Source organism: Coffea arabica, chromosome 11e, assembly GCF_036785885.1.
Source record: "Coffea arabica cultivar ET-39 chromosome 11e, Coffea Arabica ET-39 HiFi, whole genome shotgun sequence".
Taxonomy (NCBI): domain Eukaryota; kingdom Viridiplantae; phylum Streptophyta; class Magnoliopsida; order Gentianales; family Rubiaceae; genus Coffea; species Coffea arabica.
Window position 1 is genome coordinate 10,931,555 of NC_092331.1, and position 22,414 is coordinate 10,953,968.

At 36.7% G+C, this 22,414-nt stretch overlaps 1 protein-coding gene across 13 annotated transcripts; it reads right to left on the reverse strand.

Moving 5' to 3' along the window:
• Positions 1–551: 551 nt before the first annotated feature.
• LOC113719645 (uncharacterized) lies at positions 552–21,305 on the reverse strand. 13 transcript variants are annotated; one of them, XR_003454952.2, is made up of 14 exons: positions 20,616–21,305; positions 19,272–19,553; positions 17,156–17,347; positions 16,473–16,608; positions 14,545–14,888; positions 12,895–13,024; positions 4,527–4,655; positions 4,354–4,398; positions 3,416–3,495; positions 2,310–2,406; positions 2,130–2,205; positions 1,871–1,924; positions 1,122–1,187; positions 552–1,051 (listed from the first exon to the last, which is right to left on the reverse strand). XR_003454952.2 is itself a non-coding variant. In XM_072072652.1 (14 exons), the coding sequence occupies exons 1-14, from the start codon at positions 21,071–21,073 to the stop codon at positions 899–901; spliced, it is 2,241 nt and encodes a 746-aa protein (XP_071928753.1). In that variant the 5' UTR covers positions 21,074–21,305; the 3' UTR covers positions 552–898. The 13 variants fall into 13 exon arrangements, 9 of the variants coding, with proteins under 9 accessions (XP_071928753.1, XP_027100701.1, XP_027100700.1 ...); XR_011825412.1 differs by having other exon boundaries at positions 4,338–4,398; XR_011825411.1 differs by having other exon boundaries at positions 2,130–2,219; positions 4,338–4,398.
• Between the last annotated feature and the right edge of the window lie 1,109 nt (positions 21,306–22,414).

Here is a 22,414-nt window from a genome sequence, read left to right on the forward strand (position 1 = left end):
GATATTGTGTATATATATGTATTATATATACATCTTATCTGTTTAAACCTCCGTTTGGATTAGTTGTTTTTAAAGGTGTTTTTGAAAAATTTTGTTGTAGCAGAGTTTTTAGATTGTATTTTGAAATATTTTCAGAAAATATTTTGAGATATTTAAGAGTAGAAGAGTTTCTGAAATATATTTTGAGATATTTTTTAAAATTTTAAAAAAAATTAAACTAATTTTTAGATTACCTTTTAGAATACTTTTTAAAAATTAATTTATGAAATTGTTTTCTCAAACTGGCCCTGTTTATGTGAATATGATGATTAGCTTCTTGATCCGGTAGGTAAGAGAGCTATCAGAATCTAAAGAATAAAAAATTCAGACACCAAGGGGACAATTTCGACAGCAAATGGAGCCAAAATTGCAAATTTACATGTCAAATGGATTTCCTAACTGGATATATTTCTTTCTTCTGCCCAAGGAACAAGTGCAGCTGATAAAACCACACATTAACATGTATCACCATCAAAGAGTTTCAATGGCTATAACAGCAAAGATTATCAATGTTTGTAACAACAAACTATGACCTCCTCCTCCTCTATTTTATTCAAACATGGAGTTGTCTTCCAAATCCAGAGGAAATTGTACATGATACAGGTGGTTTCTGGAGAGCATGAATTAACATTGATTAACCTAACAAAGAATTTACAGAAAATCACAATAACATCCTCATTCTCCTTTCTACATCCTTCCTCTGCCATTTATGAATGAGAAAAGCTCCAGAATGCCAATGCATGCCATCACATAACAGAACCAATAACTTGTGTTCCCCATCTCAGCAACAAGCCAAGGTGACAGCATCACTTAAGCAGAGAGGGCATAGCTCAACCATCCGCTATTCAACCATACAAACTTAAGCAAGCAAGCCATCCCATTTTTGTCTAAGAATCTCAGCCACCCTAGAGCAGGGAACAGCCTGGAGTATAGTTCCGTCTTCCAAAGCTGTTTCCGTTACAAGCCCAAGCCTCAACAACGTGTTCTTTGCCTTGTCAATTGGCATTTCAATCTGCACAAATATCCAGATTTTCATCAACACAAATAATTGCAGCTGACAAATAAACATGTCACGCTTTTACCTTTTCGTTGAAAACATCAAAAATAAATTTCTCACACTCGTCTCCAACCCTCCTTGCAGAAACCATCTGCATTTTAAAAATTCCTGATTATATGCAGATATACATGAGGCTGATAACCACAAAGAAGCCATCTCTTTGCACAAATGTGCAAACCCAAAATTTCAAATGTACAAACACATGAAGGTTGTCAATGTATACATCAGAATTTCCAGTTACAAGTGCATGTCTTTGATTTGTTGTGACAACAAGCTGCTATTTCTAATTTATGCACGTCATTTACAGCGGCAGTCACTCCAATTTAAGGAATCCACTCACCGCAATACCTTATAAATGTCCTTCAGCATAGCATTCCTAGCAACCTTCACTAGTTTCTCACAAGGGCAAGGTCTGTCTTCATTATTGGTACTGTGTTAGGTGCAAAGTGCGTGCCATCTGAGAATAGCCGTTTGCCCAATTAGAGGGCAGGTTGCTAAATCCTAGACTAGTAATATGATTTTGGTGTACTATGCCATGTCCGCAATGCGAAATTGGTGCAAAAATATCACAGGAGTTCAAGTTCATCTTAATGACATATGTCAAAAGGAAAAATATAAACAGAAAATATGGAAATGAAAAGAACTTGAGCTTAAGAAGCATACTGGAAGTTTATCTAATGTAACCCTGAGAAAACAAAACTGCCAGGAAGCAGATGCACTGAACTTGTTGAAGTCAATGTATACAAATAGAGGACCAAGTAGATTAAGATAGACCTGGCAATTCTCTCCTTTAAGTAGGATTGCATATGCAAGAATGGCTTCCTTGTACTGCACAGACAATTAAAAGGAAAAAAATCATTATATAGATGAAACTTTCTGCCACCACCAGGAGGAAAAAAGGGATATCGTGCAAGAGGAATTGGGATGGAGCAGGAAAACTTTATATTACTTAGCTAACTCTAAGTTGGAACAACTTCGGAGTTCTTATCTCTATTTGTCCAGCTAAAATGAGTTGACGAAATAGAGCCCTTACTTGCTGTTGTTGAGAAGCATCAAGGAGAAAGTGAACGGAACCAAAGCCACTTGCGACAGTTTTCTCATAAAGTGTCCTGTTAACGAGAAGCTTAAAAAAATTGAGAAAATAAACCATGAGATCTGGAGATGCATGCTAAAACATAACCTGAAATAAAGGAGGGGGACATTCTGGACTCACTTGGTACCGATCCCTGGTAGTTTTATAACCCAAGACCACACGAAAAACATATATTAAAAGTGCACTAACTGTAATTACATCCAGAAGTATAGCCGATCTGCAAGAATCAGATGACGAAATTCAAATCCTCACCGTCAATTAGCACATAGTTTAAGTATATGGCTTAGATATCAAAGGCATTGGTGAGGAAAGCATTGTCCTTGAATCACCAATATTGGAAATACGAGAACACGCAAATTAAGGAGCATGTAATATAACATCGTGCAGCTGCCATATGAAAATGTCAATCAAAACAAATTCAGCAGGTCTTTTAATCATAAACTTTTTACAACATCCACATTATGAAAACACAAGGCAGCTATAAGGTGTTAATAATCACTTTCCATAGGGAAACACAATCTAGAATGATAGACTGCATTTTCATGAGCTCAATTCTAAAATAAACTCTTAAACAGTATACTGGCACAACATGCTCATCTAAATGCAAAGTGCTATTACTCCAGAGAAGAAATTTAGAAATCTGATAATGTTGCGGTATCGTAATGACATTGAAAGGAGCATGCAATATTATAAGGCTATAAAATCCAAGCTATGAGAGCTTTAATCTGATAATTCCAGGCAGAATATATGATTTTTTATCAAATTTTTATCAGCTGGGGACCTTATAGAAGGATAAATAATAACTAACATGCCAGACAGATATCTATGTACATATCAAAATCACTACATGGCAATCAGAACAGTGGTAGGTCTGATGGAATGAGTAAGATCCTCCAAACTGAAACTGTTTGTGGGACAGTCTTTTCCAGTTCTGTAGATCCTTTTGCAATGGCATACATCTTTCCCAGCCCTATTCGGAATGCTTCAATCCCATACGAATCTGGTAACTTATGTACCTTGATTGAATCCTGGTGCAATTTTTATACAATGATCTCTACCTTTTAAAGAACAGAAAGGGGGGAAAAAGGCCAGCAGAACTGTCAAATTGCCAGACTGTTCCTTGCACAACAAGGAGTCTCGGTAGATCTAAAAGTGAAAAATTTTCAGAAATAACATGCCGAGAAAAGGAGAATTTTAGAAGCAATAGTTAATTACTGAGCACATACGGGGAAGATAAAATGTCCTCAAACTTGTAGTTTATGAAGAATGCTAATAGTCCCAATATAGTAGCCACATCCAAGCGTACCTACAAACAGAATTAGCATAACATCATCAAGAGGAGAAAACATTTCAGCAACGATGCATATTTTATTTAATAATATGTAAAGCAGATCCACAAGCAGAAAGAAAAAAGGAATAAAGGCAATATGCAATTATCACGCCTAGTATACCAACGAACAACATTAGCATGACATGCTGAAGAGGAAAAGGCATATGATATATATACACGATGAAGCATACTTTTATGATATCTAATGCACATCTAAGGCATGAAAAGTAACAGGACTAAAATCAATTTCCAATCATCACACTGAATCTTTTGAACATACTATACAATTAATATGGAAATCATTAGAAATGAGATCAATAGCAAGTTGGAAACAAAAATTGCTGAATAACTGCACCCGATTGAATTATAACATGCATTGACAGGTGAATTGAAATGAAAAATTGAACAACCGGATACAATAAATAAGTTTATTTCGTTGAGTTCTCCATATCAAAGTCAATTGCTATCATTTTTTCCTTACATTTTCATCATTCATGTCAAGTGAAAAAAACTTCTTTCAGTGGAGTCTTGAACTTGCTCTCCTTTAAACCACTTCTATTTATCTACTCTATTTATTTAGTTGGCAGAAGCAGATTAGATGATTCGAAACAGGACAACAGAAACAATAACAACCAAAGATTGAAAGAAGATGATAGCCTACATGATTAGAAAAGCCAAATTAACACTCCAACTGTCTTTAGAGAAAAAGAATAACAAATGAGCCAAGACAACAATTTGCTATGATACGAGTAAAGCAATTAGCAAGAAGTCCAAATTCATAAACATTTATCAAAAATTTTTGTGTGGAAGAGTATTACTGAATTTTCTCCATACCGCATCAAGGATGCGGAAAGAAAGCTTCTTGTGAGGAAATATAACCTACACCAAAATACACATGAGAAATAAAGTAAAGAACTGCCCCACCTAGACATTGAAAATTCAAATAGCGTAATAAATTTTCACCAATAGAAACAGACTAAGTCTAAGTGTAGTTCTAGTAATTTTACTGGTAAATCTGGTATAGGAATTTTCTCATAAATCTTCAACTCCAAGGGAGGAACATTAGCTTTATCTTCAGTATCTGTTCCATCCAACTCCTTTGTATAGAGCAGAATCAACTCTTTGAATGCTGGCTCCTATCAAAGGCACTTTTCTTGAATTCCAAAGTGATAATTTTGAAAAAACAAAAAACAAGAATAAATTGATCAAACAATTCACGTAAAGGTATGGTAATACCAAAAGACAAGCGCAGAGGAAAGTGTAAATTCTTGAGACATTTTTTGCAAGTTCAAGGGTATTACATACTTTAGAAGATTCCATAGGTCATGATAGTCTGGTCTGATCAATTCTGGGGCAGATGGGCAAGGAATCAAGGATATAAAGGCAAGAAGTTAACAAAATAATCAGGTAGTGTCTTTTTAACAACCAGGTATCCACCATAAAGAAAAGAATTGAATTTTGATTAATATTCATCTGAGTCCTACAAGTGCCATTGAAACACAAGTATTAAACCCTCTAACATGCATAACAGTCCTTCAACCATGCCAATAATTAAAGAAATGAAAAGCGAAATTTTGAAAATGATTTGTAAATTTAGCAAGTGTGAAATGTTTATTAGTAATCAAGTTTAAAATAGTTATGAAAGACTCGATATGCAATATCCACAATTTACATGTGCCATATAATGAGGAAAAGCATAATACAATTTGTTAAACAACTGATTTATTAGTAAATGTTAAAGACAGCAATTAAAATTGCATTCACAATGATAATGAAATTATATTTATTTGACATAGCAACTATGCTTTAGCTTGCAATGTGTGGCTATTAGAATAAAATAGGTGCGATGTCAGTCCTTTAACCCTGAATATGTTTCGAGAACAAAATGTGCACTTCTATACTCCCCTTTTGTCAATCTACAAATATATCATACATTAAATTGGTAAATGAAAATTTTTGAAGGCATATATCCATTAAACAAGTATAATACTTTCATGTGTGGAAAAATTTTGAATCCCTTTCTGTAAAAATGTTGTCTTTGTTTGTCTCTGTCATGCCAATTCCATGTCTATGCTTCTAGTATGCAAGTTAAAGTCATGGACTTCTACTGCTTCGAGGACCACATGTTTAGTTGATTCAAAACTTTCTTAGGGGAAGTTCACCTCTGTTACAGATTGTAGGCTGATTTGTAGGGATTAGATAGCTGATTTGTGGGGATTAGATAGTTACAGATGTAGGCTGATTTGTAGGGATTAGATAGCTGATTTGTAGGGATTAGATAAGTTACAGATTGTAGGCTGATCTGTAGGCTAAATAATAGGAACTAGATATGTCTATACTTGTATATATACCGTTATGATTGATGAATAAAAGGTAAGGAAAATTCATTCCCTTTTTCTGAGTTTAACATGGTATCAGAGCAGTTCTGTGTAGAGCAGTTCTGTTCATAAGTTTTTTTAAGAAAAAAAAAAAAAAAAATTTTCTGGGCTGTTGGGCGTGAGGGAGGCTGCTGCCATATTCAAGGTGCAGGCGTTAAAGGTTCCTCTAAAGACACCGCCAACTCAGGGAGGTACGTTTTTGGGTCAACATCGATCTAGGTGTGGGACCTGGCTACGACAGGTTCTCTTGTGGGTAATCTGTTATCTTGTTGAATTTTCTTAGCAATTATGTCTGACAAAAAGACTGGAGTTTCTGATATAGTTCCGTTGGTTTCAAAAATCACGGAACACAAATTAAATGGAATTAATTTTCTTGATTGGAACCATACTATTGAATTATATCTACTCAGTATTTCTATGGATGGTCATCTGACCGATGATCCACCTACGGATGACTCTAGACTGTCTTGGGTGAGAGAAGATGCTCGCTTGTATATACAAATTCGTAATTCTATTGATAGTGAGGTGGTGGGCCTGGTTACCCATTGTAAGACAGTGAAACAGTTAATGAACTATTTGCAGTTCTTATATTCGGGAAAAGGAAACTTCTCTCGTATCTATGATGTTTGCAAGGATTTTTACAGGGCAGATAAAGGAGATAAGTCTCTCACCAGTTATTTTATGGACTTCAAGAAAACATATGAAGAGCTCAATATGCTGCTTCCCTTCAGTATCAATGTGGAGGAACAACGGAATCAGCGAGAGAAGATGGCTGTTATGAGTTTTCTCGCCGGTCTTCCGTCTGAATTTGAGACTGCCAAATCTCAAATTCTTTCCGGATCAGAAATTTCCTGTCTAGAAGATGCTTTTCGAAGGATTCTTCGTACAGAGAATACGTTACCTGTTCTATCCACTCAGCCTAACAGTGTTCTTATTAGCCGTACTACCACATTTGATTCAGGAAGACAACACTACAAGAGTAGTGGCAACAGTAAGAGCATGGGGTCGGGGTCCAACAACTCTGATAAAATTACTGAAAATCGTGGAAAGGAGCAAGGAGAAATTGTATGTCACTACTGTCATAAACCAGGACATATCAAGCGGGACTGTCGAAAGCTACAGTATAAGAAAGCTCAATTTGCACATGTTGCATCTAGTTCTGAGACCTCTGAAAAGTCTGTTACAATCTCTGCAGATGAGTATGCCAGATTGACTCAGTTTCACGAAACAGTGAAACAGCCATCCGGTCGTGTTACTGCACTTGTTGAGACAGGTAAACCCAATACATGCCTTGTTTCCTCTTCTCCAAAATGGGTCATTGATTCTGGTGCTACAGATCACATGACAGGTAATCCCAATTTACTTTCTAACTTTCAGCCACATAAATCTATCACTCCTGTTACTTTAGCCGATGGTTCAACATCCAGTGTTATTGGGTCTGGAACCACTAAACCTACATCATCTCTCCATTTGTCATCTGTTCTGAGTCTACCACGACTATCGTTTAATCTGATTTCTGTCAGCAAACTTACTCGTGCCCTTAATTGTTGTGTCTCATTTTTTCCTGGTTCTTGTGTATTTCAGGATCTCATGACGAAGAAGATTATTGGTAAGGGACATGAGTCTGACGGTCTCTACATTCTTGATACACAGAAACCAGGGTCTATAGCCTGTGCTGGAACAGTCTCTCCTCTTGAAGAACACTGTCGATTGGGTCATCCTTCGCTTTCTATGTTAAAGCAACTTTGTCCTCAGCTTTCGAACATTACTTCATTAGATTGTGAGTCGTGTCAGTTTGCTAAACACCATCGTCTTAGTTCTAGTCCTAGAATCAATAAACGAGCTACTGCTCCCTTTGAGTTAGTCCATTCCGATGTTTGGGGTCCTTGTCCGGTGACTTCTAAAACTGGTTTCAGATATTTTGTTACCTTTGTTGATGATTATTCTAGAATGACATGGCTTTATTTGATGAAAAATCGCTCAGAATTATTCTTTCACTTTTCTTCCTTTTGTGCTGAAATACGAACCCAATTTGGTAAACCAGTACAAATTTTAAGAAGTGATAATGCAAAAGAATATGTTTCAGGAAATTTTCAGAAATACATGCTTGAGCAGGGTATTCTCCATCAAACTTCTTGCGTTGACACCCCTTCTCAAAATGGGGTTGCTGAGAGAAAGAATAGACATCTTCTTGAAACTTCTCGAGCCTTGTTATTTCAAATGAAGGTTTCTAAATGCTTCTGGGCTGATGCTGTATCTACTGCTTGTTTTCTAATCAATCGTATGCCTTCCTCTGTTTTATCTGGTAATACTCCTTTACACACTCTATTCCCGAATAGACAATTGTTTCCTATAGAACCAAAGATATTCGGGTGTACTTGTTTTGTTCGGGATGTTCGTCCTCAAGTTACAAAACTTGATCCAAAGTCCTTAAAGTGTATATTCCTGGGTTATTCCCGTGTACAAAAAGGGTATCGTTGTTATTGTCCTAGTCTTGGTAAGTATCTTGTGTCTGCCGATGTCACTTTTTTGGAACAAACACCTTTCTCCTCATCTTCAGGTTCTGTGAGTCCGGGGGAGGATGATGATTTGTTAATCTATAGTGTCATACCAAATTTGGATTCGCCTCCCTCTACACCAGTTAAGCCTCCCATCAAATACACCTACTCGCGTCGCCCACATCTGCCCAGTTCTGACTTGGTCCTGGAGTCTCCAACATCATGTCCTGATGAACCAGTATCTTCGTCATCAGATCCGACTACCAATGATGATCTTGATCTCCCTATTGCTCAAAGAAAAGGTAAACGTGCATGTACTTATCCAATCTCTTCAGTTGTTTCCTACAATCATTTGTCTTCCTCTTCTCGTGCTTTTCTTACATCCCTAGACACTATTTCTGTACCCAAAACTGTTCAAGAGGCATTAGCTCATTCCGGATGACGGAATGCTATGATTGAGGAAATGAATGCTCTAGATGTCAATGGTACGTGGACTTTAGTTACCCTACCTGCAGGTAAACGAGCTATTGGATGTAAATGGGTGTTTACGGTCAAAATGAATCCTGATGGTTCCATTTCTCGATTGAAAGCTAGACTTGTTGCTAAAGGATATGCTCAGACTTATGGCGTGGACTATCATGATACTTTTTCTCCTGTAGCTAAACTTGCTTCTATCAGGTTATTTATCTCCCTTGCAGCAGCTTATGACTGGCCTCTGCATCAATTAGACATCAAGAATGCCTTTCTTCATGGTGATCTTCAGGAGGAGGTCTATATGGAGCAACCACCAGGTTTTGTTGCTCCAGGGGAGTATGGGAAAGTCTGTCGTCTGAACAAATCTCTATATGGTTTGAAACAGAGTCCTCGGGCTTGGTTTGGAAAATTTAGCCAAGCTCTTGAAAAGTTTGGGATGCAAAAGAGCAAGTCCGATCATTCTGTTTTCTATAAACAATCTCATGGGGGTATTATTCTGTTAGTTGTATATGTGGATGATATTGTCATCACAGGTAGTGACCCTAGAGGAATTTCGTCTCTGAAGTCCTTTCTTACTACTCAGTTCCATACCCAAGACTTGGGGATGTTAAAGTATTTCTTGGGAGTTGAAGTTAGCAGGAGTAAGAAAGGAATCTTCCTATCTCAGAGGAAGTATGTGCTTGATTTACTGATGGAGTCGGGAAAATTGGGTGCTAAACCATGTAGTACCCCAATGGTTCCTAATTTACAGTTAACCAAAGAAGGTGAGTTGTTTGCAGATCCTGAGAGGTATAGAAGACTTATTGGAAAGTTGAATTATCTTACTGTGACACGTCCTGATATTGCTTATTCAGTGAGTGTGCTGAGCCAGTACATGTCATCACCAACTATTGACCATTGGAAAGCAGCAGAACAAGTTTTACACTATTTAAAAGGTGCTCCTGGACGTGGTATCCTATATGGCAATTATGGTCATACTAGGATCGAATGTTTCTCAGATTCTGATTGGGCAGGGTGTAAGGAAGATAGGAGATCTACTTCAGGATATTGTGTTTTTGTTGGGGGAAATTTGGTTTCATGGAAGAGTAAGAAACAGAATGTAGTCTCACGATCAAGTGCAGAAGCTGAATACAGAGCTATGGCAAAGTCTGTGTGTGAAATCATATGGGTATATCAGCTCCTGAGTGAAGTAGGAATTAAGGTCTCGGTACCTGCAAAGCTACGATGTGATAATCAAGCTGCACTTCACATTGCTTCTAATCCAGTCTTTCATGAACGAACGAAACATATTGAGATTGATTGTCACTTCATTCGTGAAAAGATCCAACAGGGTTTGATCACTACAGGTTATGTGAAGACTGGGGAACAATTAGGTGATATATTCACAAAATCTCTTAACAGGGTCCGTACTGATTATCTATGTAACAAGTTGGGCATGATTGATATCTATGCTCCAACTTGAGGGGGAGTGTTACAGATTGTAGGCTGATTTGTAGGGATTAGATAGCTGATTTGTGGGGATTAGATAGTTACAGATGTAGGCTGATTTGTAGGGATTAGATAGCTGATTTGTAGGGATTAGATAAGTTACAGATTGTAGGCTGATCTGTAGGCTAAATAATAGGAACTAGATATGTCTATACTTGTATATATACCGTTATGATTGATGAATAAAAGGTAAGGAAAATTCATTCCCTTTTTCTGAGTTTAACAACCTCAAATGGCAGGCACATTAAAATTATCAACACCTCTAGTCAATTATGTATCATTTCATCTACGGTCTGTTAAAATTGCTACGAGGACATCTCATAGATGACTGTAAATTCCATCTCATAAATTCTACATAACTTTAACATCATTCAAGATATATCAGGTTCATATACTTTTCTTGTGAAGAAATTAAGTTGCCTCCAAGCAGTTAGTAAACAGAAAACTTCAACTAAAAAGGAAACCAACCCAATACCAATAGAAAGGGCCTTTGGCCAGCTTCAACAGGGACTGGATGTTAACATCATGTCTCAAATTATATGACACATCAAGTGAATCAAAGGCATCGGGAACCTCACCAGTTGTTCTCATGCTTGATTTGGTTGAACACTGTCATTCTTTCTTAGCTTATATAGAATAACATATTTTGCCAGATACAACCATAAGGAGATTTTGTCCATATCTCAGCATCAGTGTCCATTTACTAATCATCAGAACTGTGTCCAAGCTATCAAACAACTACTTGGAGCCTCCACACATGACTGAGTTAGTTGAATTTTAAAGACATTGCTTCTATTAATAGAAGTTGCTACTAACTGTATTGATAATCATTAACCTTAACTGTTAATTCCAACATGATCGCAAGGAGTTATCATATATAAGTACAGCAGACAAACTAAGAGTCCATTTCGTAAACTGTAAAAAATTCCCTAAAGAAAATATTTCCCCTGAAAATAAATGTCATGGAAAATATAATCATTTTCCAGAAGAATTCAGGTGTTTGGTTATTAGTTCTAGGAAAGTGTTTTCAAAATATCCCCCAATCGCTGACTGTTTTTTTTGGCAGAATCACCAATCTTCCACCACAACTCTCCCAACCAGTGCCCCCACCCTGCTACTCGCCCTCCCCCATCCCAACTGCTGCCTCTGCCACCACTGTACTATCTATGAAAAGAAATTCTAAACCAAACCACACAGTAGTGTCTATGAAAAGAACAAATTGATCTTCTGAAGAAAACCCATATGAGAATTATATAAAGATATTTAAAAAAATAAGGCCAGAGCAATCTTTTTGCAACAAAATATCCTCTGCAATCCATCCTCCCTCCAGCCATCTCTTTTCTTTCCTTTTTGCATCCATCTCCCATGGCTGTCGCTTTGCTCCCCATATTAGATTTCTGGGAAACTCAGATATACCTATATTTTGTGTGTCTAATGGGTATGTGCCAAGGGGCATACAGTGTGTGGATTTGCTTGTGATAATGCTGGCGTTTGATTTATTTGGGGGCATGGGAAGGAGGAACAGGGAAGAAGATGAGGAGTCCAGGCCCTGGTAGCCTGACTATAAGGTGTTTATTTCTTCAAATCGAGTTCCCTTTCGAAAGTGGGGAACGATGAGATTACTTGTAGATGTAAATGAAAAATAACTCAAGAAGTTGTGATCAGGAACTTAATTTACACCCATTTGACGTGAAAAATTTTCAGCAGTAAGCAGTAAAATAATTTCAGGGACTTTATAGTAACCAAACACCGGAAATTCCTGAAAATGTTTTCTGGAAAACATTTTCAGTTGAAACAAACACACCCTTGTGCCACATCAATAAAGTTGAACTTTTGTAGAGGGCGATCAAAACCTTTTTAAATGGATCAGGCTCCATCTAATTTTCTACTTCCATTAGTAATTTGGTTTCAAAGCTTCAGTAAAAAGTTCATTAATCCATCGGATAGTGTTTTCAGGCATTGGAAACGAAGTCATGGTCTTTTGTCAAACAGAGATTCCATTTTATCCTTGTAGGACATAATTTTGTTATCATGGTGATGTCTGGCACATAGAAAAATCATAGTAAACCAACTAATCAACTTCAGGTGACCAAACTTACATCTATCTGAAAACTAATGATTCTGGAGTAAAACCAAATAAAAAATTCAGCTTCAGCCACCATTGATGAATTTTTATGAACTTTTCATCTTATTAACAACAATACTGCTTCATTTTATATCTTTTGTTTAATCTGTGACTTAGGTCATGCACAAACATGAGTTGCCGATACTATAAAGCACATAACAATAATCATACCCCACTTGGTTTCAACTAGAACTAGCTAAAAATCCAAAATTACTTTAGTAAGATTTTAAATTTTTTGGGTCAGATCATCTTGGAATCAGTAATCACGAGAGCAGTTCAAGCACTGGAAGCCGAAACTTGAGGTTCTTTTATGACATTCAATTTTGAACTTAAATTCTGCCAGATTTTGTGGAAAATCAGATTTATCCTAGCAAAGGAAGAAAAAAACATAAACATGTATATGCGCCTATACCTGGAGAGTTGATTGAGAGATAAGAATGGAAATGGCAGTTTTCAGCATCTTCCAGAAATCATTTCCACAATGTTTTAGTGAAGCAGGTCTCCATATATCACCAAGTGTTATCCTTGACAAGAATATAGGCCTACATATACAGATTATTTTTCATAATTTAATCATTTCAATGTTCAGAAAGTCAGATTACCAATTGTAAAAACAAAGCTGGTTGATGGAAAGCAATATCATCATACAGACACAAGTTCTTGCTAACTCCCTTTCCACCATGCCGGATCAGAGTTTTCAAAACTACACTAATAAGACAAAGATACACGACAAGATGCATGCCTAAACATATATATGCAAAGGATTTTCATGTTTTTACAGATGTGGCATGTAATTCTGCTTGGGAGATTAAGTACCATAGGTCCGCAAGTTTGACTATCCTTTCACAATGGCAATAGTAGTTTAACAGTGTATAACAAACTCTGCCACAAACCACAATAGTTTACAAGACCTTTAACACTGCACAGCACATGTGAAAGGCCGAGTTGTGAACAGTACGTATGATCTCCAAGGTCATAATAAAGCATTGAATATTGTTCCAAGGTGGTCTTTTAAGTAGAACTAGGAAGGTATGTGCAAAACAATCAAACTTCACTGAACAAACAGTCCTCAAAGGTTCTGAGCTTACCCTGGGTAAAGCTTCAAATTTCACTAATAATTTTAACAACTGGCAATACATTATTAGTCCATGCACTTGTGGGGTACTAGCATAGGAAAAGTCAAAACTACATTTCTGACCAGGGCTAAAAAACATAGCAACCAAGCTTCACCAAGAAGCAGTCTTCAAAAATTGTGAGCATAACCAGGGTTAAGCTTCATATTTAAATAATAAATTTTGCCAAATGGTAAGATGTTGTTAGTCCATGCACTGGTAGCATGGCAAACAGAAAACATTACATTTCCTTGTCACAGAAAACATTACGTTTCCTTGTCATACATTGGGTTGAAGTAACTTAGAAGTAGCACTCGCTTAAAAAAAATACAAAAGAAGAAGATAAAGAAGAAGAAAGTAAAAAGCACCTTGCTCATATAAAATCTTAATGTTAGCAAAATTGCAGAATTTTATCCTCTCCTCTCAAATAAAAAAGAGAAAAGCTAAACAGTCAAGAATTCTGCATTACTATACATGCTGTGCAATCATGCCATGTGAGTGCAAGCAAGCCTATAGTGCCTCACAAAACATATGCTCTTCTCTCTGAGTAAATTACTAGTGTATACAAATTACCACTTTACATGTAAGAAAGACTATGATTTGGTCAAAGAGAAATGTAAGACACCACAAATCGTAACAAGTAGCCATTATACATTCAGAAGCTCTATCTCTCTCTCTCTCTCTCTCGACTATGATTTGGCCAAAGAGAAATGTACAACACAAATAGTAAGCAAAAGCGATTGTACATGCACAAGCTCTCTCACTCCTGCTCTGTGACACAAATACACAGAGAAGTGGGGAGAGCCAGGTGATTCACACATATATTCACTTCACAGATCATATTCACTTTGCCAACAAAATATAAGTGCATCTTTTGGGTTGATGGTGCAATCTCCGCATTTTACAATGACAGATAAGGACAAGAGAGCCAATTCACAATTTTTACCTACCCTGAGTAAGGTTTGGAGTCACAAGCAATGGTCCTTGACTTGAGATCCAGCGCTTGTTCTGGGGCCGATGGTGCAAGTCCAATCCATGTAAGTAACTTTCTCAAGAGCCTGCCACGGGGCCCAGTAGTTGATAAGATTCCCTCATAACGAGTTACTGCCCTTTGAGCTGCTAACCAGATAGGAAGGTCACTGGATGTTAGAAGGTCAACTTCCAACTCATCTTCGGATGAGAATATATCATCCAAATATGATTGTTGAAAGAATGGCAATTTCTTCAGCCAGTCATTTAGATTTTCTGTCCACAATATTGTATCGCGTATCTGTTTGTTCCTTTTGAGAACCTGCTGTAGAATAAACTGTAGTTAACTTCTGGTATGGATAAAAATTCACTTGGGTATCAGTTCCTTCTACTGAAGAGGTTCCTTTCAGTTTTTAAGTGCATTTACTTGCAAAATTGATTGCAACAACAGTTGAATCTTGTACTTCAGACAGACTTGCTCAGATGCCTGAAGTCACTAAATTCCACCGCCCACAATCAAAAAAAGGCCAATTCAAGGGCATGTTTAACAGTTTAAGCAATTAGTAAAGGAAAAAAGAATCATAATGCAGTCAGTTAATTGGCCCTGCATTGCTTGGCCAGTGATGTAAATGCTAATCACTTTAAACCACTGTGAACAGTATCAATCACTTAACCTGCAGTTAAAAATCTGAAGCAGCACTGAACAGTCAATGATTTTGAAATACATTGACAATCAATCAGACTACTCAATGTGCTGGGGACAGGTTGTGATGAAGCAACACTTACATTGACAAGTCTAGTGCCATAAAGATATCGAAACGCTATGACAGTTTTGTCTATGAATCTACTGTACTAGCTTTCTAGGAATGATCAAATAAAGTCTAAAGAAAGAATAACATGATAATTTCAAGGGTAATTGGCAGTAAATCCCCTTAATGTTTGGTCTCAACACCACTTTGCCCCCTACCATTCATTTTTGACCACATTGCCCCCTTCTGTGTTAGTCTAAAGTTATATTTGACTCTTTCAAATTATTAAACTTCCAAAAATGCCCTTATTTCTACATATTGGAACTGTTCGATAAAACTGCGCTTTTCCTAAACAGATATCTTCCTCATCGTATAAACTTACACGCAAATCCTATTTGCCTCTTATCATCCTTCTTGTATGAAAAACCCAGATCCTATTTGTAGGTTGCTTTGTCAATTTTTCTTCTTTGGAAACCTAGTAGCTAAATTCCCAAAAAAAATTACTCAAACTATTTGGTACCAATTATTTAATGTCATGTATTGAAATTGTTTTTGCATAAAATTGATTGGTTCTTTCATTAAATTACTTTGCATAAAATGAAGACAATATATGAATACATATGAAAAGTAATTTCAATACATGACACTAAATAAATGGTACCAAGTAATTTGAGTAATTTTTTTCTGAATTCAGCCACTAATTTGCCAAAGCAACAAAATTGACCCACACAGAGGAGCTGGGTTTTTCATACAAGGGCAGTAAAAGGCATATAGGATGCCCGTGTAAGTTTATAAGAAATGAAGATATCTGTTAGGAAAAGGGTAATTTTGTCCAAAAGCTCCGACATGTAGAAATAAAGGCATTTTCAGAAGTTTAATAATTGAAAATCGTCAAGTATAACTTTTGACTAATGGAAGGGGGCAAAGTTGTTAAAAATTAATGTTAGGGGGCAAAGTGGTATTGGCACCAAACCTTAAAGGGGTTTACTGCCATTTTCCCCAATTTTAAATCAAAACTTACTACGAATTTATTTTGATGATTAAACAGACAAGACCTCAGAAATAGATTCAAGGACATGGAACACATAATGAAGAAGTATTTCACAAGATTGGCTAAATGGAAGACATAACAGATAAGACAGAAAACTGATGCCAAGTACCTCAGCTAACCATACACCAAACTTCCCCAGTGGTCTTGATATGAGAAAGAAAATTCTTTGTAACAGCATCGACTGCAAGTAATCCAGTTTTTCAACTGTTAACAATCCTTTCTGCCTCTCAGTCGCATGACCTCGCCTGTATTACAAGAGGTGATTACTTGTGAAGACTCCTATACAAAATGACAAGAAGAAGAAAAGAGAACCTCCAAGTTAGAAACTTCTAGTGTATCATCCCCTGTATAACACTAAAAATAGAATAATTTTGAATAAATGAGGCCATTGAACAAAAGGAGATTTTGAGTGCACTAAACTGTAAACAGTTGGCAAGCCTAGAAAAACCACTTAGAAGATTCATACTAACCAATATATAAGGTTATGGTGCATAATTTCTCCCCAAGTACAAAAACCTACATATTCCATAGTTCTAGATTCACACTAGAACAAAAACATGCAAAGGCCACCAAGAGCATACAAAAATGGTCAGCCACAACTGAAGCACCTTCAAGGAGAGTAAAATAAAAAATTAGAGAATCAAAACTCCAATACTCGGGGTTAATTTAAGAAACAAGATACAAGGAATAAGTTGTCATGTATCGAATGTTAAAGACAACAGATAAAATGCACTTGATATGGACATGTCTAAGGTTCTTGGGATGCATGATGCAGGATAAGAATAATGGTACCTGTAAATGATTGCATTTGATTCAGAAGCCCTTCTCCAGTCAACATATATTGGCAAAGTGAGAAGGTAATCGGTATTTAAAGAGGATGTCAATAGCAAATCCCGAACTGACAATTCTTCAAACTCAGCACTAGAAAGCAGCTGCACAAACGAACGCTGAAAACGGGCATGCACAGCAACTCTACAAAAAACTCTGAATAACTAGTCAAACAGATTTAGATAATAGATCAGGATCAGCAGAATTATGACATAAGCTCTAGCACTTGGGTGGACCTCGGGTGGACATCCTCCCAAGTGCAACGGAGGTCAGCAACCTAGGCCATCAGCCTTCTTGGTCAATCATTCTACCCATCCAGGTGAGTGAATAAGAATAATAAGGATGATAAAAAATGTACAATTCATAAATGTGCACACTACAGTAGCAAAAACTACAAACAGATCAAATGTTTCAAAGACAAACTGCAACATAGAAAGTTGTGATTGAGTTCAACAGTTAATAAGCCTAGTTTTCATTTTGGACAATCACTCTCTCCCGCCTGTCACTATACTTTCCTTGTGTTTATTTCATTAAAAATAATTCATGGGTAGCTTTTGGCTCTGTCACTAGTGCTCTGGCTTTCTAACCATAAATGGCAATTTCAAACAAAGAAGCTTGACAAAGATAAAGAAAAGAACAAAGAATCCAAACCACCCTACTCAAGTATAACAGGAAAAAGAATATTAAATGGTACTCAATAATCTATTTTTGTTTTTGTGCTTTTCATCTGACTATTGTCTAACACTCTTATCGTTTTTCGGCAAAATTAATCTAGTCCTGCATTCAAGACATAGGATCTAAATATCAGCTCCAGTCAAAATTTTGCTAAAGTACTGATCCATGCACAGGAGCTATGGTGGTTAGAGAAGGCTAGATGATCTGGCATGACAATAGCAAAATGGTGCTTATGTCCCAATAGTACTACCTTAACCGGGAAGGCCATACACAGTTGGCAAATAACAAAACCCCAGCCACACAACCCAGGGGAACTAAAAGCACGCCCTTCTATTAAATGAATCATTCTTTTCCAGTTGGTCAAAAGACAAAGATGTAGGATGGTTGGACATCTGGCAAACAAGGCTCGTACACATTTTACACATTATTTTGCAGGGATCAAGTATATCATGGAGAATTCTTTACAAACATTTGTGTCTTTGGTAATGCAAGCTGATGAAGATAGAGAAGAAATCTAAATAGAATAAGGAGGATTTCAATTTTTATCTGTTTGACAGGACATTTTCCAGTCCTGGTCCTTATATGCATACGAGACTTACAAACATTTATGTCTTTGGTAATGCAAGCTGACAAAGATAGAGGAGAAATCCATATAGAATTAGGAGGGATTTCAAAATTTATCTATTTGACGGGACAATTTTCTAGTCCTGGACCTTATATGCATGCGTACACCCTACTGTGTTCTGTAGTTGATCATTTGACAAGAATTGGACAGAAAAGTGTGTTGACTTAATGGTTTGCCACTTATCATCAATAAAGCTTGCCTAATTCGCAAAAAAAAAAATGAAGGTTTGAGTTTTCAACGATGTTGGAAAATAGGTGAAGAGAGAGAAGAGATAATCAATATAGTCAGAGAATGAGTGCCTTCAATGACCTCCAGTATACTAATTTCCAGAGGAAAACCCTATAAAGACCAGAATTACAATATTTCCCACAAACGTAATAAGAGGTAGAAGAACAAAAAGAGAGAGATACTAAGAGATTGATGTTCAAACTGTAGATTTAGTACCAAAAACTACAGCTAGAGTCTATTATAGTTCAAATGAGTGCAAATCATCAGATGCTAAAGCAATCAACGAGTAATATCCCAAAACAAATAAAGCATATGGCCATCATTAGAACTATCAAATAAGCAACCATAAGCTATCACTCATAAATTGACTGTATCTGTATCTAAAGAATTGCTTCAAGTTATTTTCGGATTAACATGTTCATGTTTGAAGATTGATTTAATTTACTTGTCATGTACATAATCCCATAGTCAAAACATATTACTTGAAACTTATTTTCAGAACATAACACAACATAATACACATACAAAATCAACAATTATAGAAGGTTAGACCTTTTCATGGGATTTGTCTTCATATTGTCAGAAAAAGAAGCCAATAGAGAAGCCAACTCAGAAGAAAGATCAGATTTTTTATTGTCAAACCCATTCACCCCATATTCTTCCATGCTACCGGCAGCATAAGAATTCTTTCCATTTGATTCAGATTTTCTTTCCAGATTAGATAAACCTTGGTAAACATTCCCCTCACTCTCCACAGAATTCGTCAGATCATAGTCAAGCCGCATTTCCTCTAAGATGCATTTGTGCTCAGCAAGAAGTATAGAATCCAAGCATCTGTAAAAATACATGAATAAAAAGGTCTCATTTGCACAATGATCTGAAAACATCCTTCAACTAATAATTACATGAGTTCCTTGTCGTTGCAAAAGGATAAATTGCTTAAAAAACCATGACCAAATGTAACCCTTTCCACAAAAGAATAGGGCACAGCCTTGCAGAGCATCATATCTCAAATAAATAATACGCTTCTAGATTGCAATAGCAACTTCCATAAGTTTCAAACTTACACATAGCCTAGTCACAAGAGAAAAGGCTGCAATAGAGCACTCACATTACATATACCTCAAGCTAATAGAAGAATGCACAAGGAAGAGAAGGCGACCTGTGTTGCACAATTTTCACACATGAAAAACCCGTGCTATGCAAAAATATTTGATAAGTTTTACATTGGGTTGTTGAATCGGGAATCCAAGACACAAGGCAGCAAAAGGTAGAGTTTAAATGAAGTGTTGGTTACAGGTGGAGACATTTAAACCACAACTCCACAAGGAGATTGTCGGCAATCTACTCTTTTATGGTCAGAGGGACCTCTTCATTGGCTTATAAATGTTAATCTAACTTCATTGCTGATATGAGGGCCTCCCTCAAGCAAGACAGAATGAGACTCGATAGCACAAGTCTCCGTTTCCTAGGACTATGGCCAAAAGAAAGCCACTACCTCCATTATTTGAACTAGGACTTGAGAGCTCACTCTTATCCATGTATCTTTGACTATCAGGCTCGCTCTCATTTCCATGTCCAATTATTTTATCAGGCCTTTAAGGTGCAGGAGTAATTAATAATCGGTTCCTACAAGTTTTGATGTACTTGGATATGTTCTGTCTATTATACCAACTAAAAGAGAATAGGTTGACTGAGGCAGTCAAACATCATTTATACAAACACTAAATTTAACATCAATTTCCAAGGTAAGAAGACTACTATCAATATTTCATGTCTTCCCCATAACCAATGTTCAAAAGTCACACAGCGAACATATAAAGAAGGGGGCAGTCGGTGAAATGCGTTAGTCAAAACCAAGCTATGAAAATTCAAAGAAACAATAACAATGCCTACTTGGAAAGATGAAGAAACTGGTCGGCCTCGAGTTGTGAGTCGAACAACTCGGAAACGATGGCGTTGAGGAGCCTTGCCTTAGAAATGGAGATGTATCTCGGCCTAGGAACTTCAATTCCCGATACCCCATCACTACCATTCTCACTCCCTTCTACTGCTGCCTTCTCTGAATCTCCATCAGCAGGTTCTCTCGCACTGGGAGGACCTTTTTCGTTGTTGTTAATGTTTATCTTGACATCATGAGGAGACTGCAATCCAGGAGCAGGAGGACGGCCAGCGGAGGGTACTTGGTGGCAGACTCGAGAGCAACATTGAACTGCAGAAGCTGCAGAAAAAGAAGGGGTAGCAGCAGCAACTTTGGACAGAATAGGGGAAAAAGAGGGCAGAATTGTTGTTGATGAGGTTGTTGTTGACAAAGCAATTGTGCCATTGACGAATTGTAATGATAGAAACGCCATTTTGAATCCAACAAGTGGAAAGATAGATTCTTGAATCGTTTTTCACATCAGGCGGGTGAAGAAGAAGACGCCATTTTGAATCCAACAAGTGGAAAGATAGATTCTTGAATCGTTTTTTCACATCAGGCGGGTGAAGCAGGAGGAGGAGGAGAGAGTGGATGCGCGGGTGAGTGGAGGGGCGTTGGCCTTGCTTTTGCAGATTAGAGAGAATCGTACAGTAGCCTTCCACGTCTTTCGAATGTATCTTTGAGAAAGAAATTTATTAGGAAAAGTAAAATAAAGAGTAAAATATCAAGAAGGTCCCTGTGGTTTGGAGAATATTCAATTTAACTCTTCGTCGTTCAGAAACCTATATTTTAGCTCCCTACAATTTTAATTAAGGTGTAAATTATACAGAAACCATCTAAACTAATAGTAGCATGCAGAATGTCACAATTACCCCTTTGGTCTACCAATGGAACAATCGAGAGAGAGATAGAAAGAGACAAAGAGAAACCCTAGGATTAGAAAACTTCAAATCTAAACAAATTCCAACCAATATAGGACTTCAATAGAAAGCGAATAACATGAAATATAAGCAATTGAAGATTTATAAAGGGACTCGAAGGATAATGGGTAACTTTCATATTCTCTCTTGCTGTTTGTTATGCATGATTTTGGTTTAAGGGAGTTCTTAATAAGTTGAAATTGGTTGTAATAATTTGGATAACCTCGTAGATATATTGTTGTTGCATGTGGGTGTAGCGTTCGTATTGGCCTTTTGTTGGGTTTTCATATTCGGTCTTTTGGTCAAAAAAGGATTCATATAATATTTGCTACTGTAAAGATTGAAACTTGATTGTAGTTCGATGCGCTAATTTTGCTTTGTTTTTTTATCCCTATCATCATTAGATTTGAAAAATATCTTCTCCGTTTGGATTAGCTGTTTTTTGAGGTGTTTTTGAAAAATTTTATTGTAGCAAAGTTTTTAGAGTATATTTTGGTATATTTTTAGAAAATATTTTGGCATATTTAAGAGTAGTAGAGTTTTTAAAATATATTTTGAAATATTTTTTAAATATTAAAAAAATTTAAACTACTTTTTAAAGTATTTTTTAGAGTACTTACTTAGGTGAACATAGTGAACTATAAAATAGGCATATGGAAAGATATGGATTCAAATGAAATGTCTATAATTTAGTTGTGTGGGAAATTTAAGCAAGTGGACCTTGATACAACCAAGATTACATTTTGGTGGTGTGTCCCTAATCTAGACATGGACAATGGACTACTATCCAATTACAGGGATGATGATATTAATCTCACAAATTCTTCACGTCTTTACCTTCCTATAAGGGATAT